The following is a 26,636-nucleotide window of genomic DNA, read 5'->3' as shown; positions in this document are numbered from 1 at the left end:
TAGTTTGCACGGAAGCTATCTCCCATAAGAAGTCAGGGGATCTCAAATGTAGGTAAATAACTGCCTTTTTTTGCTGCCAGTTTTCTCTCTCCAAAAATCTGTGAATGTGGTCTTCTTTCACAAAGAGGAAGCTTGTGCGCATGTTTGGTTGCTAATCATTTCAGCCATTTAATGTCTCAGGGAAAGAAAGTCGCTACAGACAATCTGGCTGTAAAAGTGTCACTATTCTTTTTGGACCACAGATTTGCTCCTTCATGAATCCTGTCCATTTCTCCTTCCTTGTGACTTCTCTTTCTTCTTGTGCTTGTTCTTCTTGTTCTTGTGATGCTTGTGGCTTTCACATTCTTTGCTCTCATGCTGCTTACTAGGATTGGACAAAAATACAAGAATTAATGCTTTGCTCCTTATCATAGAAATACATCAAAATCCTTGGTGGCTTTTAAGCAAAACTCTAAACTTATCTGTCAGATTTTCTAATATTGTACTGCCAACATCTCAATGCAAGAGAGAATATTATAGTGAAAAAGTAGTTTACAAATGGAGAGGCAGGTGATTGGATGCAAAGCAATGTTATGCATCAGCTCTGGACTACAGCCATCCTTTTACAGAAAAACTGGTCTTAGAGCTCTAACATCAAGAGGCCTTTTCCACATGCTGGGGAAATGTTCCAGTAGCAACCTGAAACACATGGTATTTCAGGAGGATCAATCAATAAGAGACTGACATAACACTGATCAGTGAATTTCTACCTCAAGGGGGAAACTGATGGGAATGCAACACACACATACCCAAGTCAATTTTATCACAGCTGTGGGGCTCTCACAACCACTGCTGCACCTGAATGATGCAGTAGCTGTCAGGTATGCTCCACATCTTTGTATTCCCAAGGCTAGGCTACAGTTAACAACCTCTATGGGGCTGTCCTCTAGTGCCTGGAAACTTCAGCTAGTGCAGGAAGGAGACTGAAAAAATATATATTAGTATGAATCAGACTGGACCACAGTTTAACCCTACATAATTTAATGCTATTTGGCCTGATCCCAGCTAGAGGCTCCAAACTACCAATGGGAAACCCCTTGCCACCATGATTTGTGTTTGCCTGCTTCCTCTTTGTCTCTGTGCCTTTGCTCCCAATGATGATATTCTCGCTCCCAACTATTATCTCTACTGTGATAGTCCTGCTCAAAATTGTAGCTGCCTTCTCTGCTATAGTAATGATCCCTTTCATCATCGCTGAAAGGAAATAATAGTGAGTTAGAGAAGAGGCTTTGTCTAACAAGAAGAAAATTTCAAACACTGTTCTCTTTTCAGAGTTTCATAAGTAGGTCACAAGATTTACCTACTGGAACCTCATCATACACAAACTTGCTTCAAGAAATGTAACAAGAAATGAAAACACATGGAAAGTTGATCACAAACCATGTGGAAACCCTAGAACCCACCTTTTAAAAAACTGCTTTATTGTTTTAACATATATGGGTAATTCCAGTGATAGGGTTTACAATAAGAGCTCCTGCCCCAACCTTCCCCTCCCCTCCCCCCAAAATGGATGGACAATGACACAAGAAAAAAACCACGTGGTAAAATGGCTAAACCAAAACAAACCCAAGTCAGAAAGGTGAAGCCAATAAATTCTTCCAGAAATGTTCACGTGAGCCTGGCAGGCAAAACCCCAGTCCTTCACAGGAGCATGGTCAATAAGTCTTGCCTGAGTAGTGTAGTTGTAGTTCTAATGTAGTTCCTGCCTAGGGTGAAACTGTCACTGAGGGAGCTGAGGTGGTTTCGCCTCATGGGGCCAGTGCAACCCCTCTAGCTGATCCAGAAGGATACCATGGTCAATGGTACTGAAAGCCACTGAGAGATCCAGCAGAACTAGGAAACAGCTTTTACCTTTGTCCTGATGACCTTTGGAGATCATCGACCAGTACGACCAAGGCAGTTTCAGTCCCATGAAGGGATCCAAATGGTCCACATCCTCCAGGCGTGCCTGGAGTTTTTCAGCAACTGCCCGCTCAATCACCTTGCCCAAGAATGGAAGATTTGAGACTGGGCGATATTTCACCATAGTGACTGGGGTCTACATATGCTTTTTTGAGAAGTGGTTTAAAAACCACTTCTTTCAGTGAGTCTGAGAAGACTCCCTCACAGAGGGAAGCATAAACCATCCCACAGAGCTAGGATCGGCAGGGATCAAGGAGACAGGTAGTCGGTTTCACTCATCCAAGCAGCCTGTCCACATCCTCAGAGGTAAAAGATTGGAACCGATCCCATGCAACTTGACTAGACAGGACTCTAGCACTCTCCCACCCCGGCCCTGCTCCCACGGTGAAGTCCACCTTTTTCCAAATATGAGTGACTTTATCTGCAAAAAAATGCAAAATCATTGCAGGAGATTTTAGGGTCCTTACCAGGCCCTGATGGCATTAGATTATGAACCACCTGAAAGAATCTCCTGCTGCTGTTTTCTGCAGATGCAACTGAGGCAGTGAAACGTTCCTCTTCGAGGTCACTATTGCCACATGGTAGCATCGACGTTGAGCTCTTACCCGTGTCTGGTCAGATTCAGAATGTTTTCCACCACTGGCGCTCTAGCCATCTCAGCGATTGTTTCATCACCCTCAGCTCTGGGGAAAACCACGGGGCTGTCCGGGCTCCATGCAATCAGGGCGTTTCGGAGTCAGACAGTCTTCTGGGTGTTGAGTTTTGTGCCCAGTTTCATGCTTCAGAAGTCTGCTGTACCTGTAGCTCCGGTTCCATTCCAACATAAGAAACACCAGCACTTACTTGTATTCACTGGTGGCAGATGTACAGTCACAATCTCTTTCCCCTATTGAGCCAGAATGTTCCCAGTGACTGTTCTTGGAAATATTGGAGTCTGTAGTCATCCATGGCATGTGAGATGTAGAAATGGGAGGCTAGCTGATAAAACCCGAAGCTGTGGAGAAGGAAACAGTCTTTCACCACCCAGTTCAAACAATTGTATGATGGAGCTGGCATGTGCCTTGGTCCTCCACAACATCCATAATTGAATTTGCAACAAACTCTCCACATAGATATAGCCAAGAGAAAGTCCTTCCTTCCTTGCTTTCTGTCTATCTCTTGAAAGAGAACTAGGCACAACTGTGTAAACTGTCCAAGTCATATCTATTGCAGAAGTTAACTGGTGCTTCAATGGAGTAGCTGACGAACAATGCTGATTGGAAACTCTCAGGAACTGCTTCCCTAACCCTACGGAAACTGGAAGATTCTAAGAATCCACCCTTGAAGCTTACTCAATAAGTACTAAAAGCAATGGACTGTACAGAAGTACAGTTCCAGAAAAAGGCATTCATCTGACACAACCCTTTTAAAAGATGTAGATTTTGTGTTTTGTGGCCCAATGGTGGTAAAAGGCCTGCTCCATGTTCCAGAAGTCTTTGCCCCTTATGAAGTGGACACACAGAGCAGAAAATAAAAGCACGGCTGGGCTAATAGATTATATCTAAGGTACTGCAGCAGCCTTTGGCTATAAGCAATAAACTTGACTGACTGTCTGACTATATCTAAGGTATAGGGGACTGACAACGCAAAGCACTTAAAAATCTAGAACCAGTGTGGCCAATGGTTGGGAATGATGGGAATCGTAGCCCAAAACATTGGGTGGACCCCACCTATTTGACTGAAATGAACACAGTCTCCTTTCTCATCAGCATTGCCCAGCTTCCTACATGACTCTTACCTCCATGTTAGCTCAGAGCAAGTATCAGTATCTTCCACTTGTTAAAATCAAGGCTTGCATTTGAAACATAAAGTGAGTGATTCAAGTAGCATCAAAATGTGGCTAACATGAAACTGTCTGATGGGTACAGAGGGAAGAGTAACACAGTGAAATCTGCAACCAAGTGTTTGAAACCCTGTTTGGCTTTGCATATAAGGCCACTGCCTAGAAATATATGGGGGTGTGGTGTGGAAGAGCTCAGCAAATTATTCAGATGTAGATATAGAGCAGTATTAATATGCAGTTCATCAGCAGCAGATACAGAACTGTGCTAAAGCCATCCACTTCCTACAAAGTAAGGAGAGAAGTAAGCATTATGTCTTCATGAAGGATGGCAGGTGCTTTGGCATGTTCCTGGCAAACATACCTGGAAGCAGTAACTGGCTAATAAAATTAAGCATGGGCAACATGTTAAAAGGGTAATTACACTGACTGGTGCTGGTATTTTTCAGGCTGCATGTGGGAACATTTGTGATGGTGTGTGGGAAGGTGCAAGTATGTGCAAGTAAATTTGGGAACATGTTAAGGCCAGGAAGATCAGGCAGGAATATGCAGGAGAGAAATCTCAGGAATATTGTAGCATTCATGACACACACACACCCCACTCCAGGCTTTAGCAGTTGGTGGGAGAATGAACAAGGCAAATGCTGCAATGCAGGAGGTCTCACAGGAAGGGGCAGCTCAAACATGGCTAGCATAGAAGGCACATCATGGGGCATAGTATCACTCCAGCTCTTCTACACCTGCCAGTTTGCAGAGGTTAGCATTTAGTGGCATCTCATATCCAAGAGTAGACAACCTGTTGGCAGTCATAGAAGATGGACCTGCCTGGGCTCTGAGATCTTCAAGGGAGGCCATTCTCAGGGCTGCCACCCTCACAAGCATGCTTGTTTTATATTTTATATTTTAATTCTACTAATGTAAAATTGTTTTTTAGAAAACAGATTTCTTTTTTATATATGTTTTTAGCTGATTCTGTTTTAGTTGTAAGCTGCCTTGAGTCCTGCCAGGGAAACATGTGGGATATAAATACTGTATTGGCCCGAATACAAGCCGCACCTGAATATAAGCTGCACCTTTAAAATTGGAAGGGGGGGGGGAAGAAAAAAAGAAAAAATATTTGAATAAAAGCCGCTCCATTCCTCGCTGCTCCTGGCTGCATATGGGGGGGGAGCCGTGCTGCGTTGCTCTCTCCCTTTCTGGCCTTGGGGGAGAGGACGGGGGACTACATGTGGGGTGGGTGCGGCTTTGCCGCACTCCTGGCGCTGTTTGCCCCGCGCTCCTGGCTGCATACTGTAAAGTCACGAATATAAGCCACACTTTAACTTTTCATGGTTGGAATTTGGGGGGAAAGTGAGGCCTATATTCAGGCCAATACGGTAAATATAACAATAATTAAATAGAATGGTCTAAGGCTGCCCAACAAGAAGCGAGCTGGGAAATCCACATAACCCATAATGGGTAGTACAGGACACTAACTGATTTCAGGCAGCATGTCTAAGGGGCTCACCTGTGGAGTTGTAGCCAAATGGAGGTGGTTGGCTGTTGCTGTAGCTACTGGCTTTGAGAGAGGGAGGGAGGGAGAGAGGGAGGGAGGGGGGAGAGAACACAACAACAACTGGTTAGTAATATCTAGTCCCCCTTTCACCCATTCAGAAAGAGAAAAATTAAAATCAACTGTTCTAAAACAGAGCATCATTGTCCCAACTCCCTTAAAGAGCTTCTCTCTTATTGACTGTAAGCCACCTCTTCATCAAAGGTGCTGATTCTTTCCTAGTCCTACCATGCCATCTCTCCTAGCTACTACCAATTTCTTGTCTATCCACTAGGAGTACAACCTAGGAGTGTTGAGTATGCAGAGAGCTAGACACAAGAATACTGAAGAGCCCTGTTGGATGAGACCACCTAGCCCAGCATCCGGTTTCCACTTTGAACACCAAGATGCCTCTGGGAACCCTACAAGCCAGGCATGCTATCACCCTCTCCTGCAGTTCCCTCCTCCCCAAGTGACATGCTGCCTCCGTAAATATGGACGTCCATTTGATTATCATGGCTGATGTCCACTGAAATCTGTAAAGTTCCCCATAAATTTGTCTAACCTAGCCTTTTCCAACCTGACACCCCTCCAAATGTTTTGGACTCTAAGCATCTGTGGCAATTACCATGCTGACTGAAGGAAGATGGGAATTCTAGACTAGTACATCTGAAGGTTGCACCAGGTTGGGGAAGATATAGTCCCATTGTAAAGCCATCTCCACATTTTGCCAAATGAACTCCATAAACTGACAATGTGGGGAATGAGTGTGTAAGAGTTCTTAATCTAAGCTCCCTGTCTTTTCTTTGTACAAACATTTTTGCTCATGAAAAACCTTTCTCTCCCCTCCCCCAGGCCATTTGCAGTACATTAAAACCAATGAAACCAGTATACACAAAATAAAATCCAAATATCTAAAACCCAGGAAAACAGAGAAAAACTAAATCCTTAAATCTCATAATTAAACACCAGCAAAATTCAGGAAATATAAAAAATGCCTGCCTAAAAGCTGTTAGGGGCAGGCCAGTCTAACTTATTGTGGAAGGGAAATCCATATCTTTGGGGAGGGGGGCTGTCACAGAAAAGGCCCAATCTGCCTTCCTACCAAACTAACATTTTCTGCTGATGGGACACAAATCAGGACATCACAAGATGACAGTAACCTATGGTGAGATGAGGCTGTGTTTCAGATATTCCTGGACAGGTAACAACCAGCATCTATTATTATTTTTTAAACATTTTTATTGAAATTTCACAAATTTTTAAGACAGACACAGAAACATAGACAAACATAACACGACACAACACAACACAAATAACAAGTATAATTTCAAATCCTTATTTTCTTAACATCTTTCACTGACTTCCCCACACCTCCCCTTCTTGTATTCCAATTCCAATAGTTAGCTCAGCAAGTTCTTGTCCCCAACTTTTACCTTATTAATGTTATACCTAATTCATCTTAATTAACCAATTTTAACTTATGGACCTCAATTTAAACCACAATACTCATCATTTACACCCTTTTCTAAGTTACAGATAGGTAGCTGTGTTGGTCTGCCATAGTCAAAATAAAAAAATTCCTTCCAGTAGCACCTTAAAGACCAACTAAGTTAGTTCTTGGTATGAGCTTTCGTGTGCATGCACACTTCTTCAGATACACTGAAACAGAAGTTGCCAGATCCTTCTATATAGTGAGAAGGTGGGGAGGGGTATTACTCAGAAGGGTGGTGGGAATGGGAGATTGGCAGATAGCTGAGATGAGCCTGTTGACGACTCTTAACGACTGCAATAGGTCTTACAGGAAAAGGCAAGGGGTGAGAAGGTGAAAAATGGCAATAGGTCTTACAGGAAAAGGCAAGGGGTGAGAAGGTGAAAAATGGCAATAGGTCTTACAGGAAAAGGCAAGGGGTGAGAAGGTGAAAAATGGCTTAGTCATGTATAATGAGATAAGATTCTTCTTATCTCATTATACATGACTAAGCCATTTTTCACCTTCTCACCCCTTGACTTTTCCTGTAAGACCTATTGCAGTCGTTAAGAGTCGTCAACAGGCTCATCTCAGCTATCTGCCAATCTCCCATTCCCACCACCCTCCTGAGTAATACCCCTCCCCACCTTCTCACTATATAGAAGGATCTGGCAACTTCTGTTTCAGTGTATCTGAAGAAGTGTGCTTGCACACGAAAGCTCATACCAAGAACTAACTTAGTTGGTCTTTAAGGTGCTACTGGAAGGAAATTTTTATTTTGACCCTTTTCTAAGGTCGACCCAAATTCCCTTCCACAAATTTCCCAATTTTTATAATAATTACAAAACAAAATAACAAAAAGAAAACATATAGTTATACACCCTTTGGATTCCAAAACTCTCACCCCCCCTTTCCCGGTTTCGATCCCAAAAATATCTCTCAATCTATCAGCTATCAGCCTGGAGATCGCACGTCCGAGGCCCTCAAATCTCGCTCAGTCCCTCTCTGCCGGTTTTGTTGGTAGTCCTTTATATTAGCCATCGGGTTTCAGAGAGGCTCTGTCTCAATAAGATCTATGTTTCTTCCAGCCAGACCTCCATATTCAGAAGTGGAGCCCAAATCTTGTTTCTTATTGCTTTTAAGTCCAAATGTCCCAAAAGCTCCAACTTTCGCCTTGGTCAAATTTGATTTGTAATCCATGGGTCTTCAGATCTCCCCATAGGGTAACAACCAGCATCTAGAACTGGGACCAGGAAAGTGGAGTGTGAGAAAGAGAGAACCAGAAGCCAATGCAATTGATATAAGACTAGTGTAATGTGGCTGGAAAAGTGCTCACCATGAAACATTGTGGCTGCTGTATTTTTCTGCAGTTTCAGATGCCTCTTCAAGGGCATCACCACATTCTCTGCACACCACTGGAAAGAGCCACAAATCATCCCAAGGGTTCTGCTCTTAGCAACTCATGAACTGGCAGTCTGAATGCCACTGCTCAGCAGTAGCTGGAGGTACAAACTGCAGGGAGATAAGGCACACTGAATAGGCATGAGCAGTTCAGTTGATAGTTGCTGGCCCCTATGAAAGCTTTCGGGTCAGATTGGCTCACATGGTCTGAGCAATCTGGAATCTATCACCAGAGAAGCTACAGATCAGCTGCCTCTCTCCATCTGCTTTTGCCTCCCACCACTGCCCTCAGCTATGGCTTGATCTGGTAATCTACAAAACTGGGATTACAACCTTCCAGGTGGAATGGAGAAGGCAAATAAAAAAAAGGGGGCACCAAACAGCCCTAGCCCTATCTCCAAGAACCCTCACTGATATGATAATTTACAAGTAGTGCAGTCACAGTAGATCAATAAACTGACAAAAGAAAATGGTGACCAATCTCAGCCTAAGGTTAAAAAAATGTGTTGATGTGTATTTGAATGGTGCTTCTGCTAATGTCCACAATCATATTCAAAGAGCTCTTTCCCAACCACAAAGTAATGCAAAACCACAACCACAATTCTGCTAGCCTTTTTCAGCCTACAGATGAGACAATATTAAGAGAGATGTCAGTGTAGCATAGTGGTTAGAGTGTCAGACTAGGACCTGGGAGACCAGGGTTCAACTCCCCACTCAGATGTGAAGCTCAGCTGGTGACCCTCGGCCAATTACTGGTCTCTCAGCCTAACCTACCTCACAGGGTTGTTGTGGGGATTAACTGAGGAAGGGAAGATCCACGTGTGCCACCTTGAGCTCAAAAAAGGTAGGATATAAATGCAACAAATAGAGTGTTAGTAAGTTAAACCCATTTAATTCTCACTTACCCACCATGTGTTGGAATCAAAAGGGGTGGTGGTGAAGGTGGAGGAAACAGACCTGTAGACAAAGTCATACTAGTTTAAATGTGTGGAGAAGGGGAAGGGAAGCTCTCAGCCCCCTTGCAAATGCTGCTATAATGCCTGGCAGAGCTGAAGGGCAGTATGCTTGAGCCTCTCCCATCAATCAAGAGCTGTGGGAAAGCTGTTCCTCCTGCCCTCCAAAAGAACATCACACCAAAGTGGAGGCCACCCTGGCCTCATTTCTCAGATGAAGAAGGAGCAGCACTTTTAGTGAGCTCATTTGCTGCCTCTAAAGGAAGACCCTTCAACTACCTCTGAAGCCTTCTTTTTCCTCACTGTTTTTCCTTCAGAAGCAGATAATGTTGTTTCTTTGGCCACTGTATTCTGCTCTGGTCAGACCTCACCTGGAGTACTGTGTCCAGTTCTGGGCACCACAATTCAAGAAGGACACTGACAAACTGGAACGTGTCCAGAGGAGGGCAACCAAAATGGTCAAAGGCCTGGAAACAATGCCTTATGAGGAACGGCTAAGGGAGCTGGGCATGTTTAGCCTGGAGAAGAGGAGGTTAAGGGGTGATATGATAGCCATGTTCAAATATATAAAAGGATGTCACATAGAGGAGGGAGAAAGGTTGTTTTCTGCTGCTCCAGACAAGCGTACACGGAGCAATGGATCCAAACTACAAGAAAGAAGATTCCACCTAAACATTAGGAAGAACTTCCTGACAGTAAGAGCTGTTCGACAGTGGAATTTGCTGCCAAGGAGTGTGGTGGAGTCTCCTTCTTTGGAGGTCTTTAAGCAGAGGCTTGACAACCATATGTCAGGAGTGCTCTGATGGTGTTTCCTGCTTGGCAGGGGGTTGGACTCGATGGCCCTTGTGGTCTCTTCCAACTCTATGATTCTATGATTCTATGATTCTATGATTCTATGATTCTAGGATGGGGACAGAGCATGTCCCTTGAGCATGCTCTTGTGCTCAGATCCTGCTTGTGGTTTTCTTACAGCACCCGGTTGGCCACTGTGAGAACAGGATGGGCCACTGGCCCGATCCAGCAGGCTCTTCCTAGAACTTCACAAGGCCAGTTAAAACCCTGGTACCATCTCCATCCTGCATCCTATGGTAATGTGTCGTAAAGCATGCACCTGTCTCCGAACTTCATGTTTCATCTCCCAGCACCCCAACCAGCTGCTGTCAATAATGCAAAGCAGGGAATACACAATGTGATAATATCAGCATATATTCACTACATATTAGTGAAGGGAGAGAGACTGGACTCAACAATGGACTCATGTCCTACCCATAATGTGCAATTCTGCACACCTGGGGTGTTGGCTATCCCACCTGCAGTTCCCAGGTAGCTTTCCTTCCAGGCATCTACCACATCTACTTCTGTCTCAGGAACTTAGAACAGACACTTTCAGACCTCAGCCTTGCCTATTCCATTATTCTTTAAGGTGTTTCCCCACCCCATAACCATTACACATCAGAGAAGTTAAAGATTTCACAGGTTGGTGCCCAATGAAATCTATAACTTCTCTGATGTATAACGGTCTGTAACCCCTCTAGATGGACAGTCCCCTCTAGAGGGTTCTTGATCCCAGCTCCTATCAGCCCGACGTAGAATGGCTAATGGTCAGAGATGACAGAAGACTTAGTCAAGCAACATGTTGACAAGACCATATTTGATTGGCCTCTAACTGGGATTAGCTACATGTGTTCATCCAATTAAATGCTACCCAGATTTCTCTTCAAAGGCTTTAATTTGAAGTGCTCCAGAGTAGGCCAGATTGAATTTGCAACCCTTATGCTTAAACAGAAGTACTTACCTGGAACGGGAGCTGGGGGTGGCATACCTAGGCAATAACAGAATACTTGTTAAGCAGATTTACAAATATGGTTTAGAGCATGGGTGGAGAACCTGTGGCCCTATTGCTGGACCTATCAACTCCCATCAACTCCAGCAAATGCCACTAACAGTCAGGAGTGATGGGAATCCTGACCTTCTGTCTGTGGCCCAGTCCTTTCACTTTGCTACTGTGGACACAGGACAACCAGTGAGTGCTCTTTCAGGCATTTCCTATAATCAACTGCCTATGGCTAAGCGGGTTTCAGACAGTGATGGTAGGGTCTACCTAGCTTTCTGGGACAGCCTTCTATACTAGCAGGCACCTACCTGGATGATGGCAAAGTGGTGGGGAAGAAATAACTGGCATCCAAGGAAGGAAAAAACAAGATGGAGGTGAACCACCTACTGATGGTGGAGGACCTGTGAGTGGCACCAATGGCTGTTGTGGCCCTGGTTGCTGCAGTGACTTTGTGGGATGTGCCTTGCTCCCATTATCACCAAGTACCTTTAAAAGGAACATAAAACAGAAAAGGGATTGGTTAAAAAGAAAAAAGAAAACACCTGACCTCCCCGTTAATTGCAGCCAAACTGATTCCTGTAACAGGCTTTACACAAAGCACACATCCCACATAGGAGGACTGCATTGTGCCATTGGAGCACAGAAAAATGGCAGAATGTGGTCCTGGATGTGGAGCTGAGCTTAAATGGAATTCTGAACTTCTCCTTACTTTGCTTTTGAGTATGCGGACTGAATTTACCATATCTTTCCATCTATAAGACGCCCCCTAGTTTTGGGGACTCGGATTTAAGAAAATGGGGGGAGATGGCCCCGTGTATAAGACGCCCCCTAATTTTTGACTTTTTTTAAAGGGAAAAAACCTAGTCTTGTACATGGGAAAATACGGTAATAAAAAGGGTATGCAATCAGCCCCAAAGGAGGCTCCTTTAGATGAAGGGTGTGATATAAATTTGAGAACCAGTGTGGTGGAGTGGTTGGACTAGGACCTGGGAGAGACCAGGGTTCAAATCCTCCCACTTAGCCATGAAGCTCTAACTAGGTGACTGTGGGGGCCAGTCACTGCCTCTCAGCCCCCCTACCTCACAGAGCTGTTATGGGGATTAAATGAGAAAGAACGCACCACCTTGAGCTCCTTGGAGAAAAAGGTGGGATATAAATACAATAAATATATAAACAAACTAATCCACTTGTACTCGAAAGTGAGTTAGATAAGAAAGCGAAGTTCATGGAGTCTGGACAGATTTCTTACCTGAATTGAGCTTTCCTCTGGGCCATGCTTATCACGACGCCTTCCTTCCACTCTTTTAATAGTGCCTGGCTCTCCACCTATCACATCAATGGTCACACTTAGCTTTCTGGTTAGAAAAGGGAGAGAAGCAACATCTCAGATTCAGCATAAGCAGGTGACAGACAGATGGTCTGGTTGCACACTTGCACTCTCCCCCTCCTTCAGCTATGCAAACAGGGAAGAGATGGAAGGCTTTGAGATTTACCAACACGTAGGTCATATACTGCACCAAGCTCCACTATATATAGACCCTTGGCCCTTAGATCTTCCACAGGAAGGACTTGGGCATTCTTACCCAGTCTGAATGAATAAACAAACAAACAAACGAATGAATGAATGAAAGAATGAATGAATTCAAGTGCACAGTAAGATTAATGGAGGGAGCATGGCATCCCTAGCAGCCAATTAGGGAGGCCCAAAGACTTAACTGCAAAGCATTCACTGGCCCAGATACACGAGCACCTCGTCTAATAACAAGGGCTAAGGTTTTCCCACACCTAACGCTTTTGCTGAATGTTGTAGGGTTTTCACTGCCTTCTCTTGGGGTCTCCAGGGGAAAGAATAACACTTTAAGGCACAGGGTCAGGAACAAGTAGACAGGCATTTCCTGCTTGGCTTGGGAACTTTTGTTATTTTACTATGTCCCCCACAACTACATCCACTTGGCTCCATCCAGAGGCAAAAGGCATGCTGTGTCTTGGCACAGTACGTGCGGCATTAGGCTACATTCCTTTCCCAAGAATGGGTAAATTCATGGAGGATAAGGCTATCAATAGCTACTTGCCATGATGGCTATGTTCTTATCCTCCCCCATCCTTAACTCAGGAGCTCCACCCCTTCATTTCCAGGCTGGACATTGTGCAACTAAGGTTAACCCTCAGGAACCCTGGTGACTTGAGGGGTTGGGGTTTTCTAAATCCTCCTCTGGGCGCTTTCTTTTCCTCCCCCTCATCTGAATATCACTCTTCACTTCATGCCCTGCCCTGCCCCAAACATAAAGAGCTCACAGTGATGCCTGGCTTCTGCTCCTTCTAAGCAAGGACAGAGTATGTAGACTCTTATCCTGCTGCACATTCAGCATAGTGGGGCAGTTGCCAGCCCCCTGAAAAGATACGTTTGCGGGGAATCAGAAGAAGATGGAAGAAGATGAAGATTTCTTTCTTCAAAGAAAGTAACCACAGTTAAATTTAAAAATAACACAACCTACTTAGTGTACTTGCACTTGCAGATTAAAATATACAATGATACGTAAGCTGCTAAAACATTTTACACATATTAAACTATTGCAGACTAACTAACTCTGACTCTGAGGCAGACAGAAGCACGTCAAAACATAACCTGCTGCTCTGTGAAGACTGTTCAACTGACTGAACCAACTGTACCAACTGCCATAACTGTCTCAGATGTATGACATCACAGAGTTCTACAGCTCTTGCAATGATCCCTTTACCATATGCATTTTGGATATCAACATCCCACAGGTTGTGGCCACCCACCTGCCAAATTTGGCCTGTGAGGTGGATCCCAAAATGGATCTGGCCCATGGAGCCTAAAAAGGTTCCCTGCCCCTGCAACAGGATCAAGCCTACACAAGAACAGCTTGGAGCCGACCTGGCGTAACATAGCATTTAATTAATACAAGAAGCTTAAAAACAACAAAAAAGTGGTTGGTGTACCTGTTTGGGGGAGACCCGACTTTCACCTGCCCACCTACTGGGGCTGTAAGATCTGCTTTAAAATCTAGTTCTTTTTCTGAATTTCTAGTTCTTCCTTGTTGAACCTAAGCAAAAAAAATAAAAAAATAAAAACCAATAGCATAATACAGCCTTTGTTACCCAAGGCACAAAAAATTGAAGTTGGAAGTTTGCTTTGTTTATATAACCAAAGATGGTGGTTAAGGTAAAGGTAAAGGGACCCCTGACCATTAGGTCCAGTCGTGACCGACTCTGGGGTTGCGGCGCTCATCTCGCTTTACTGGCCGAGGGAGCCGGCATCCAGCTTCCAGGTCATGTGGCCAGCATGACTAAGCCACTTCTGGAGAACCAGAGCAGCGCACGGAAGCGCCGTTTACCTTCCCGCCAGAGTGGTACCTATTTATCTACTTGCACTTTGACGTGCTTTCGAACTACTACGTTGGCAGGAGCAGGGACCGAGCGACGGGAGCTTACCCGGTCGTGGGAGTTCGAACCGCCGACCTTCTGATCGGCAAGTCCTAGGCTCTGTGGTTTAACCCACAGCACCACCCGCATCCCAAGAAGGCGGTTACCTGCAGGGAAACTTTCACCAATCTGGAGACTCTCCAAATGGTTTGAAGTACAGCTCCCATCAGCCTCTGTTGCTGTCCAGCAACATCTGGAGGGCCTCAGGTTGGGGGAGGCTATTTCAGAGTGTGTTTAAGAGTCAAAAGTAACCCCCCCACAAACACACACAGTGCAGCAACTCACCATTCCGAGTGTTGCTGCATGAGTCACTGATCTGAGCATGCCTGTAACTGAACTCCCCTTCCCTCCAATGACCCCTTCACAATTGCAAAGCCTTCTCAGGGTGTGGTGTGGGGAGAGAATCTGCACTGGGAAAGAGATGGGGATATAAAGAGCACTTAACCATTCTCCTCCCAATTATTTTTTTAGCATGAAATTCTCTCCAAGCTGCTTTTACCAAGTGGCTACTACACCATGTACGGAAACTCATCCTGGCAACTGAAATGAATTTCTACATATATTGGTTGACTGACTGAGGAAGTGGCTAGAAGCAAACTCTGCAATAGTTTTTTGTTGCTTTAGGTTACCATCATTTGTATATATACATATTATATTTATTTACAGAATTGTGTCACAATGATTTTATTTAAGATTAATAAAATTAATACATTTCATTTAAATATATATGTGTGTATACACACACACACACACACACGTGCATATATGAATAGGCTAAGTACACCTGAGCGTGCTCCCTCTCTCTCTCTCTCTCTCTCTCTCTCTCTCTCTCTCTCTCTCTGTGTGTGTGTGTGTGTGTATCTCCAAGTAATATTAATAATAGTAATTTATTATTTATACCCCGCCCATCTAGCTGTGTTTCATCAGCCACTCTGGGCAGCTTACAGCATATATCAAAGCATACTAAAACATCAAACATTAAAAACTTCCAGATACAAGGCTGACTTCAAATGTCTTCTAAAAGTCACATAGTTGTTTATTTCCTTGACATCCTTGTTGTTTATTTCCTTGATGGGAGGGTGTTCCACAGGAAGTGTGCCACTATTGAGAAGGCCCTCTGCCTAGTTCCCTGTAACCTCACTTCTTGCAGGGAGGGAACTGCCAGAAGGCCCTTGGAGTTGGACCTCAGTGTCCGGGCTGGACAATGGGGGTGGAGACACTCCTTCAGGTATACTGGACTGAGGTCATTTAGGTCTTTAAAGGTCAGTACCAACACTTTGAATTGTGCTCAGAAACGCATTGGGAGCCAACAAAGATCCTTTAGGACCAGTGTTATATGGTCCTGGTGGCCATTCCAATCATCAGTCTAGCTGCTGCATTCTGGATTAGTTGTAGTTTCCAAGTCACCTTCAAAGGTAGCCCCATGTAGAGCGCATTGTAGTAGTCCAAGAGGGAGATAACCAGAGCATGCACCACTCTGGTGAGACAGCCTGCAGGCAAGTAGGTGGAGCTGGTAGACAGCTGCCCTGGACACAGAATTGACCTGTGCCTCCATGGACAGCTGCAAGTCCAAAATGACTCCTAGGCTGCACACCTGGTCCTTCAGGGGCACAGTTACCCTATTCAGAACCAGGATGTCCCCCACACCTGCCCACCCCCTGCTCCCCCAAAAACAGTACTTCTGTCTTGTCAGGATTCAAGCTCAATCTGTTAGCTGTCGTCCATCCTCCAACCGCCTCCAGTACACCTGAGTTCCACCACTTACCTTGATCTGGTTTTCAGCACTGACAGGGGCAGATGACTTCAAGCCAAGTTGAAACCAGTGCTGCTTTTCACAATAGGCTTTCCATGTTTCCTCATTGAATCCATAATTGAAGTAATCAGAAAGGTCAGCACCTGGGAGGGAATGAATGAATGAATGAGGCAGGTTCCATATACCTAGTAGAGTGAGATGGCAGAATCTCGAGGTGGGAGAATGCGTCATCCCACTTCAGTCTGCAGTGGAGGACCTCATTTTAAAATGTGTTCCTATGTTTTAAAAACAGCAGAGCAATCTACACACGGAGAGAAAACTAGCATAGACAGAAGCTGCTGATACATTAATTTTCTACTTAATTTTCAGAGGAGCATTCATAAATGCTCACTTGCTGTCCAAAGTTGTATTGTCTACTTTACCACTTCATTCTCCTGCATATGTAGATCATTTCAGACTTTGAGTCATAGAAAAATTAAAACATCCTCAAAAAAATTAGCTCTGGGATTAACACAGCTGTGGTGCTCTTATATGTTGTGGTGGGATACAAAGGAAGTATCAAAGTCTGGAACAATCTAGCAACCTCTGAGACAAAATGTATTTCATTACAGTAAACATCAGCATTCTCATTAACAGTTATAATCCCAGACAAAAACGGGTGAATTTCTGAGAACCAAGGCACAACATTCCACAGTAAGTGGTTGACCTGTGCTGATTTTCTAGAAAATGAGGTGATGGAACTCAACATGAACTTCTCCCTTGTTCTCTTATAATGGCAATGGCTATGGGGGGCTGGAACTGAGTTCCAGTGAGTTCCACCTGGAAAAAGTACTGGGTTGACCAGGACTAGCCCCTTAACTATGGACTGAAGTAGATTTGGAAACTGTGGTTATGAGACAATCCTAGCTAAAGCAAACTTTGAAAAAGCAGAATAAATCCATGCTGATGGGAGGGAGTATTTGAGTCCACTAAACCAAATTGTATTTGTAACAAGCTCCAAGGCACATCAGTGAATGGCCCTGTCATGATTTAATTGCATTTGTCTAAAAAAAAAAAGGAGGAATACTTCAATTTGGGGGCATTAACCAAATCAGTCTGAGATCATCAGCATGTGAACATTGCCATCCCAAAGTTTGACTATAGAAATCAATGCCCAAAGTATCTAACTTCTCTTATATAAGCAAATCACACCGAAGAAATTAAATAGCATTTCAGTTTCATAGCATTGCCTGATCTATTATTGCACCAGAATTATATTTTTGGTGTTGTTCAGTTGCTGCTCCATTTGCCTTGCGGGAGCCAAAACACAACCTAAATCAACAAAATGATTCAGACTGTCACAGAAAGATTGGGGTGGGGGTAGGAATCTGTGCAGTAACTGTCCACCTTCATCTGATCTCAGTGGAGTTTTAATCTTCACCTGGCAAGTATTCCACACTTCTGATTTGCTGGAAACTGCCTGCCAAATGGGGGTCCTGAGCCCCTTATAAATGGACTGTGCTATGTAGCCTTTGTTCTCTCACATCAGGATCCATCCCACCCCCATCAGCTAATCCTGCAACTGACCATCCTTGCTACTCACCTGATCCTAAGTAGAAAGTTTAGGATGAGATAGATTAGAACCACAGATGCTCCTTTTAGTTTTCCTTATTCTGCTGGGTCCTGTTGACATCTTCATTTCCCTATCTGACTTTTAGAAGACATCTGTGCAATCCCCACGTAAGTGTGTTTAAGTGAGGGTCCCAAGGTCTCCCTCCTGACTTATGGAGGAGGGGTGGCAGCAAAAACCAGACAGCTGAGCCATAACTCTACAAGACAGTTATGCAAGGAAGGGCAGAAACAAACTTTCCTGAGCCTCTTGCTTCCATTACAGCTTTTTCATTCTCTAGTCTAGTAACACACCAGAACCAAAACAGCCTGCATAAGGAAATATGTATGTCCTTAAAAGTTCCACTGATTAAAACTGGCTTCCCCTCATTAATCAACTAAAGATTTGGCTGATTTGATGTAATGATTAGAGCTTGGACGCCTAATCAATTATCCAGTTATAACACTGCTGCTGCAATGTTTTCTGCAACACACATCAGTGAAACATTCTCCTCAGGAGCAAATATTCCTGAGGGTCTTTTAATTTAGTCAAGACTTCCATAAATTAAACTAACTGGAAGCTTTACAAATGTGTTCAAGCTACTTCAAGATCATATCTGATACTGCTACACTTTGGCAGATGAGTTTCACCAGTTACACTGTCTACCAAATTTAACCCTTTCACCAGCCTTTCAAGGTTAATTCATAGAATCATAGAGTTGGAATAGACCACAAGGGCCATCGAGTCCAACCCCCTGCCAAGCAGGAAACACCACCAAAACATTCTTGACAATTAACTTGCTCAGATCCCTGGTCTGTACCTTTCACACTTAAATCCAGTGAAGAGAGGGAAAATTCAGAGAGGAGCTTCAGTTTATTATACAATGGTGCCATTCTAGTTCTGGGATTTTAATGATTCAGCCAGCCAAATTTCCCACCCAGCAATTGTCCAAGAGGCTCATCTTTAACTTTTCACTTAAAAAATTCAGTTTCACAACCATCTGATAGAATTCCCTCACTCTCTCTTTTTCTTTATCCCTGCTATCCTCTGCAAAATGTTTCACTTATTTGAGTCTACACCAGGCAAAGGCAGCTTTGAGAGGGATTCATAGGGGGAAAGACCACTTTCTGTTGTCTCTCTCAACGGTCTTGCCAGGGCTAGGAAACTTCTTCCTGAAAGTTTGTCCCAAGCACATGAGTATATTTAATTAGTAAATTGGGAGCACTTCAACAACCAATATGCGTGTGACAATTTTATTTATTTATTGCATTTATATCCCACATTTTTTTCTCCAAGGAGCTCAAAGTGTGTTGTACACAGTGTTGGGAAATAACTAGGGAATAACAGTTAATCCTGAAGTCCCAACAGCTGACTACCTAAATTCAAGAAAGCATAGGGCTTGACTCACTGTCTAGCCCAAAGAGCCCCCAGTAGAGTTTAAAACTAAAATACATGTGCAGTGTTTGCAAAGGATGGGCAATATAGGCTGTTAGACCTTTAAATGTACCAGTATTAAGCACTGGCAATTGTGCTCCCCCACTCTACCCCTCTAGGAGTGAAGAGACCACAGGGGGTTGGACTCGATGGCCCTTGTGGTCTCTTCCAACTCTATGATTCTATTCTATTCTATTCTATTCTATTCTATTCTATTCTATTCTATTCACTCTCTTTCACCATATGGTTGTGGGTCGCACGGAACACCTTAAGTAAGTTTAAATGTTTTACTTACAGTAATCAGAGGTCTCACTCATGCATCGTTCAATGCTACAGCTGAAACAACACAGGTAATGTATTCTTGGTTACAAAATACAGAAGTTGACCTCAAACACACAGTCTGAGTCTGGAGCCCCAGCCTCAGATGTCTGCTCAGTTACATGGTTCAAAGAGAAGACAGAGAGAGAGAAGAACAGAAATAACCCTTGCATCCTCCCTCCCCAATGGTGAGGGGTCATGACCAATCTGAGTCATCTCTAGCAATTAAGAACTCTGTGATCCTTAACCCCTTTCTTACTGGTAATTATATAGTTATGTTTGGCTGCATAAATCTCCCACACATGGTTCTCACCCTCCTCATCCAATCCCCACAACAATCCAGTAAAGTAGCTTAGGCTAAGAGGAGTGACTGGCCCAAGGTTACCCAGTGAGCATGTGGCTGGGAGGAGATTTGAACCCTGGTCTCCCAGGTACTAGCCCAACATTCAACTACAAGAACAGAATGACTCTATGTCACCAATGGAAGCGAAGGCTCAGAAAAAGCTCAATATGGAGGCTAAATGGCTGAAATACTGGGAAATATTGGAACAAGAGGGAGACAGATTAAAACTGCAGAGTTTTGAAAAATTAAAAAATAGAGTGCGAGATTGGCTTCATTACTGTATTATCAGATAATGGAGGCATATAATTTGGATAAAAAAATTGGCTTCCAGGTGGAAAAATCAAAATTGGAAACAGAACTGTTAGATTCCAAAACTAAGAATTTGTCAAGAATGTATAATTTGCTGTTGAAATGGAATACTCAGGATGAAATGGTAAAATCTGTTATGATTAAATGGGCACAAGATGTCGGACGTAACATTATGATGGCTGACTGGGAACAGTTATGGACCACAGCTATGAAGTTCACGGCATGTAATGCCTTAAGAGAGAATATAATGAAAATGATATACAGGTGGTACATGACACCAGTCAAGCTTGCGAAAATTTATCACTTGCCCGTTAATAAATGCTGGAAATGTAAAGAGATGGAAGGTACATTCTTTCACCTTTGGTGGACATGCCCAAGGATTAAGGCTTTCTGGGAGATGATCTACAACGAAATGAAAAAGGTATTTAAATATACCTTTCTGAAGAAACCAGAGGCCTTTCTCCTGGGCATGGTCAGCCAACTGGTGCCAAAGAAGGACAGAACTTTCTTTATGTACGCCACAACAGCAGCAGGAATACTTATTGCAAAGTATTGGAAGACACAAGATCTACCCACTCTGGAAGAATGGCAGATGAAGGTGATAGACTATATGGAACTGGCGGAAATGACTGGCAGAATCCGAGACCAGGGAGAAGAGTCGGTGGAGGAAGATTGGAAGAAATTTAAAGACTATTTACAGAAACATTGTAAAATTAATGAATGTTAGAATGATGTTGGAATGAATCTAGGTGATTTTAGCAAAAATGTATCAAAGTTAAGAAAAATAGACTGTTAATTGGTGAAAAGAGGGAAAGTAAACTTATATCAAGATCAAGATAAATTTTCAGGATAAAAATTTTGAAGAGAGGGAAAGGATTTGCTGAAATGAATAATTGACTTAGAATACAAAAAAGGGAGGTGTGAGGAGGTCAGGGAAACAAGCAAATGAAAGATAAGCTATGGGAAGGTTCGATTTTTGTTGTTGTTGTTTTTAATTGTCTCTATTTTTTATTTTTTATTTTTTATTGTGATGTGTTGGTTTTGTTATTGTTCAATTTGGTGTTTTTTCTTTTGTCTTTTTGTAAACTTAAAAGTTTAATAAATACTATTAAAAAAAAACCAAGAACAGAATGACTCTAGCTTGGCACCGATTGGTTCTTGGCCCTGACAATCAATGAAATGGGGGTGAGCATACAGCACAGACATGTTCTGGGGACCCCAAAGGACTTATGCAACTTGGCCCAGAGGAACAAGAACACATGGAAGCTGCAGAATACATTCCAGTGAGAGAGATGCATCCATTGCCAAGATTTCATGAGGGACACAGAACATGGCACTGGATTCAGAATTCTGCTTCCTGACAATCTCGGGTTCAATTTCATTTTTAAATTAAAAACAAACAAACAGATTTCCTTACAAATGGTTGAGAGATGCTTAAAAGCACTTGGACAAGAACTGAATGAATCTGAAGACATCAGACGAGGCAATAAATAAAATGAAGTATGAGCCAAATGTTTGCAGCTGGGTAATTTTTTAATGTCTGATTGAGGAGCACACTTATAAATCACACATCATGCTCTCCTCCCATCTACCCCGTAACTCCTGCTGCACACAGGCCCACGATGTGAAATGCAAAGCAAAAAATAAATCAACTGATAGTATTGACCACAATAAACTTTGAGGCCCCACCTGGTTTCCTCCATGGTTTGTTGTCAGCGGAATCCAAATCCATGTCTGCTTCAGGTAAGCCATATATATATTCCCAGGAGCATCTAAATCATTACCTTTGGGTTGCAACTTGGCTTTGAAAGAAGGAAAACAGATGCTTAGTGCCAAGTCTCTGTTGTTGTTGATCCATTCATTTGCTGAGCAATTGATCAGGGTTTCTTTTTTCTCTCCCCCCTTTTTTTAAAAAAAAATCCCCAATGGATTTAGCTTCAGTTACCGATACATTAATTATTCCCATCTGTGAGTTCAATCACAAGTTGTTGTTTTTTGTCAAAATTATTCTGTTTCCCCTTCTTAAAAAAATTAATGCGTTTCAGCTACTTAGCTAAAGAAACAGATAAGGGGGGAAAGACAGAAAAACTTAAGACATCTTAAGACTGCATTCATATGCAGGGATAAACTATATCATGAACTGAATGAGCCTCAGGTTCATGCAGACAACCTACCGCTCTCCTATGCAGCAGGAATGCTTTTGCATTCCATTACATTCAAATACTAAACTATGGTTAATCTTAACTATAGTTGTAAAGCAAAACAGTTTCGCCAATCCCACTTTGTATAAACACAAATCCAGGTATTTGTGCTACCTTGCTTTTAATATTGCAGGGTCGATGGAATTCCCTCCCACAATAACACAGATTTATGCCATAGGACACTTTCATGCTGCTGCCCACTCTCTTAGATGCTTAGAATGCCTTTAAAGTTCCTTAGTAGTTAGGCGTAATAGGCTTAGCTGTGAAATTGTTATATTGATTGTTATGTTGGAGTTAAACTATTAACTACTAGAGGGAATACTGGTAATTCATTCTGAGGTCTTCCATGTGCTCAAGAGAAGCTGTTGCTGACAGTGGCGTAGCGTGGGTTGTCAGCACCCGGGGCAAGGCAAGTAATTTACGCCCCCTAACCCATGGATTTGCGCCCCCTAACCCATGGATTTGCGCCCCCTAACCCTAACCCCCAGATGTTGCACCCGGTGTGACCGGCCCCCCCTGCACCCCCCACGCTACGCCACTGGTTGCTGACATCAGCCTTTAAAAAGCTGCTACAAATTCCCTAAACCTCCACCTAAACCAAATTCGTTTAGCACCCAGGTCTAGCTAGTGGGGACAATCTGCCTCTGATCCCAGAGTTCCTCCAGCTGTACTTCCGGGTTGCTTTGACAGTTTAGTGACTTGGAAAAACCTCACTTGTACAATCTTCTGGCAGGACAGGGAAGCCTATTAGTCTAACACAGCCACTGGCTTCCTTCTTCTAATCTTCCTCAGCAATGTATGGTTATCACACAAGGGATGAACAATATAACATTAGGGCCTCCGCTATCCACTTTTGCCTCAGATTTCTCTGGGCTTTGCATACAAGTAATGGCAAGGCAAGAGACACAAGGTGCACTGAGCGATGGAGGCTACAGTCCAGACATGCAGAGGTCATGGGGGTTCTCTACACACTCTTTCATCCAGCCAAGAAAAGGGCACTCTCAAAGTCAGACCAAAGCACTCTAGCAGGGGCTAAGCAGAACCAGTCAGAGGTGGGGCCTGAGGACCAGGAATGTAGCTTGGAGTGAGTCCCGAGGGCCAAACAGAAAGGTCTGGAGGGCGGGCAGAATTCAGCCTGCAGGCCTGAGGTTCTCCATACAGGACCTGCTATACAGGACCCATCTTGACTGCCTGCTTCAGAGGAGGAAAAGCCACAGGGGGAGTAATAGGAAGACCAGTGCCAGTTGTGGTTGCTTCATAACCTTGGTTGTTTTTTAGACTCATATTCCTGGGGCGCTCCCTAGGGAGAGAGAAAGGACCAAAACACATCTGCATCCATGGGCATAGGCAAGAGAGGGGCAGCTGCCCCCCAGAAATCAATAAAAATATATAACTGAGATTCTGCCCCCCTCCCCAACAAAAGGCCTGCCCCCCAAGCAAAAGTCCTGGCTACCTTCATGCCTGCATCAGACAGCTGGAACAGGCTTCTGCTGAATTGCACTGTGGTTTGGCTTCAGTGAGCAGCTACAATAAATGGACAGGCTAAGATGTGAGGGAGAGAAGCAGAAGGCAGCCAAGAAACGTAGCAAATCTGATCACTTCCTAGTTCTGACATATTACAAGGCATATGATGCCTTTATAACTTCACATTCGCTAAAAGCCAGTTGAACAGTTTTGAAGACCATGGTCCAAACCATGGTGAATGGTGATGAGCTTATGTCCTCCCTCCTTTCTTTACATGCCCAGCTTAATCAAACACTTCCTAATTTTCACCAGACCATGTTGATGTCTGAACTGGCAATCGCAGTTCAAGCAAGCCCTTCAAACTTGCACTGAAGCTGGGGTGGGGGACTGTATCCAGCTCCCCACTCACTGTGGATCACATTGACAGGTGGGCAGGACCACCCACCTGTCAGTCACCTGACACCAGGTGATTAAACTTCAAAGGTAGACTCGAGATCATACTCTTAAGTTTAAGCCACACTTACTAAGGAAGTTGTTTCCTTTGTAGCCCAGGTTGAAAAGGGAAAATTCAGAGCGTACTCAAAGTGTGCTTCAAATTTTTCTCTTCCAGCTATAATTCACTTGCGCTTCATGGCTTACTAAAGTTAGCCAGAGGGGTGGGTTCAAGGTCTGGTGAGCATGTCTTTGTGTGATGTAGTGGTGCTTACTGCCATAAAGGAGACAATAGTGTGGACACTCCTGAAAAACCTGGACCTGATGGCATTTAACAACTATCATCAAGTCACAGATTCCCCTCTCCTTTTGGGCAAAATATTAGAGAAAGTTGAGACAATGCAGCTGCAGGGAGTCCTGGAGGAAAGTGATTATCTAGACCAGGTGTGGAAAACCTTTTGCATTACAGATCTTACTGAACTATGAACTTTCATACTTGCTGGGAATGATGGGAGTTGTAGTTCAGCTCCATCTGGAGAGCTAAAGGTTCCCATTACCTGTTCCAATCTAGGGTCAGACCTGGGTTTGGGACAGAATTCATCTTGGTCACCCTGATGTTTGACCTCTATCAGGAAATGGATGGGGCGAGTGTAGCTAAGTTCTCACTGGATCTCTCATTGGCTTTGATACCATCAGCCATGGTATTCTCCTGGATCCTCAATGGCAGGAGTCTTCCAACTTTTCAGACCAAGGTCCACTACTACCGGTAAATGTTTTAATTTTTGCTATACAACTCTATTTAGTCTTTCTTCCCCTTTCCTTTCTAAATATAGCAGAAAACAAAACCACAGATAAAACCAAGAGCAGAATTCTGACACCTGCAGACGTACATGAAAGATGGCCTTCTTGTTGTGATATTGCCAATCATTACTTGGATGTAGTCGTCACTGTCACTATCACTGTCTTCCTCGTTGTCTTCTCTACCTGAAAGGGTCTAGGAAGGAGACAGAAGACATGCACAATGAGAAGACAGTTTTTAAAAATACAGACCTAAGCAGCAGCACAAGCTAGCTTGTTCCCAATAAAGTTAGCTCAACTTCAATTGCAATAAATTTGATAAGTTAGGCATGACATTACTTTTAAATCCTGTTGGACTTTGTTCACAGTGCAATCTCAACCATGCCTACCAAAAGTACCGTATTTTTTGCACCATAACACTCACTTTTTTCCTCCTAAAAAGTAAGGGGAAATGTCTGTGCGTGTTATGGAGGGAATGCCTACGGGTGGCATGCCTACGGATTTTTCTCCTCTACAAACTACGTGCGTGTTATGGTCGGGTGCATGTTATAGAGCGAAAAATACGGTAACTCTCCTGTAACTCAATGGGGCTTACTCCTATGGAAGCGAGGTTAGGACTGCAGCCTTAAGCCTGAGAAATAAACATTCAGAGGCTTTTTTTTAGTTAGTTAGTTAAATGAAACTTTAAAATAGGAATGCTCAAGGGGTACCATCCCCCTCCCTTCTCGGTTACTTGTGCTGTAAGTATGTAATTTATTTTAATTTATTTGTGCCAGCAATCATGGATGATGGGTGAGTTGAGAAGGATGGGCAGCTATTTATTTATCTGTTGATTCAAATCTAGGAAAGAGAGTCCTTTTTGATCGGAAGAAAAGCAACAAATGCAGGGGTTTTTTTTACCATTTGCTACTTTCTATACACACTCACCATTCTATATTCTCCATCCAGGCAAGCAAGAGGCATTAATCCAAGTTCAAGAACCCATCCCAGCCAGGAAGAAGAACTAAAGGGCAAAGCATGGTTGGTAAGCTGATATGTGTTTGCGGCTAGGCAAGAGATATGGGCTAGGGAGAGTCTTGAGGCTTAGAGGGCTGCATTTGGGCCTCTGCCCTGAGGTTCCCCAACCCTCTGATTTAAATAAACAAATGCAATGCAATGCTAAAGCACTCTACCTTTATGAGATAGTTGATCATATTTTGCCAGCAAACTGAACAACTTCCCAACCATTCTGGGTCTCCTCTACTTCTGTTAAGTTTGGCAAAGAGCTAAACCATTCTTCTAAGCCAGCCATCTCCAACCTGGTGCCTTCCAGATGTTTTGGACTCCAAGTCCCATCAGCCCCAGGTAGCACACCTGTATGTTGTTGTCCGGGGCTGATGGGAGTTGGGAGATCTAAACAACAGAAGAGCACTAGAGTAGAGATCTCAGCTTGATTATACCGTACTACTTACTTGCTTTAGCAATTCTTATTCTTCATCACTGACAATCTTTTTCTCCTTGGGAATGTCTTTTAAAGGATGAGGTCTTGTGTCCCTAATAAACACAGAACACACACACAGACTAGAATCCATGTTGGCTCCTTCTCAAAACACATCTCAG

The 26,636-nt window shown here is 43.5% G+C and overlaps 1 protein-coding gene across 2 annotated transcripts; it reads right to left on the bottom strand.

Moving 5' to 3' along the window:
• Positions 1–143: 143 nt before the first annotated feature.
• On the bottom strand, positions 144–26,636 carry LOC310698289 (pre-mRNA 3'-end-processing factor FIP1-like). 2 transcript variants are annotated; one of them, XM_083485355.1, is made up of 17 exons: positions 26,489–26,636; positions 25,130–25,233; positions 23,797–23,867; positions 21,832–21,944; positions 19,468–19,502; positions 16,163–16,293; positions 14,683–14,802; positions 13,915–14,018; positions 12,200–12,305; positions 11,259–11,436; positions 10,912–10,938; positions 9,069–9,120; positions 6,397–6,454; positions 5,268–5,314; positions 2,785–2,935; positions 789–1,233; positions 144–364 (listed from the first exon to the last, which is right to left on the bottom strand). In XM_083485355.1, exons 4-14 carry the CDS (start codon positions 21,843–21,845, stop codon positions 5,312–5,314), a joined length of 828 nt encoding a protein of 275 aa, XP_083341481.1. In that variant the 5' UTR covers positions 21,846–21,944; positions 23,797–23,867; positions 25,130–25,233; positions 26,489–26,636; the 3' UTR covers positions 144–364; positions 789–1,233; positions 2,785–2,935; positions 5,268–5,311. The 2 variants fall into 2 exon arrangements, with proteins under 2 accessions (XP_083341481.1, XP_083341482.1); XM_083485356.1 differs by lacking the exons at positions 10,912–10,938; positions 14,683–14,802; positions 19,468–19,502; ... (2 more) ...; positions 25,130–25,233; positions 26,489–26,636 and adding an exon at positions 8,099–8,274 and having other exon boundaries at positions 16,163–16,965.

The sequence above is a fragment of the Podarcis liolepis genome (assembly GCF_965112155.1).
Source record: "Podarcis liolepis genome assembly, chromosome: Z".
NCBI lineage: Eukaryota > Metazoa > Chordata > Lepidosauria > Squamata > Lacertidae > Podarcis > Podarcis liolepis.
Note: the sequence above shows the minus strand (reverse complement) of the source record. Positions and strands in the feature narration are given on the sequence as shown.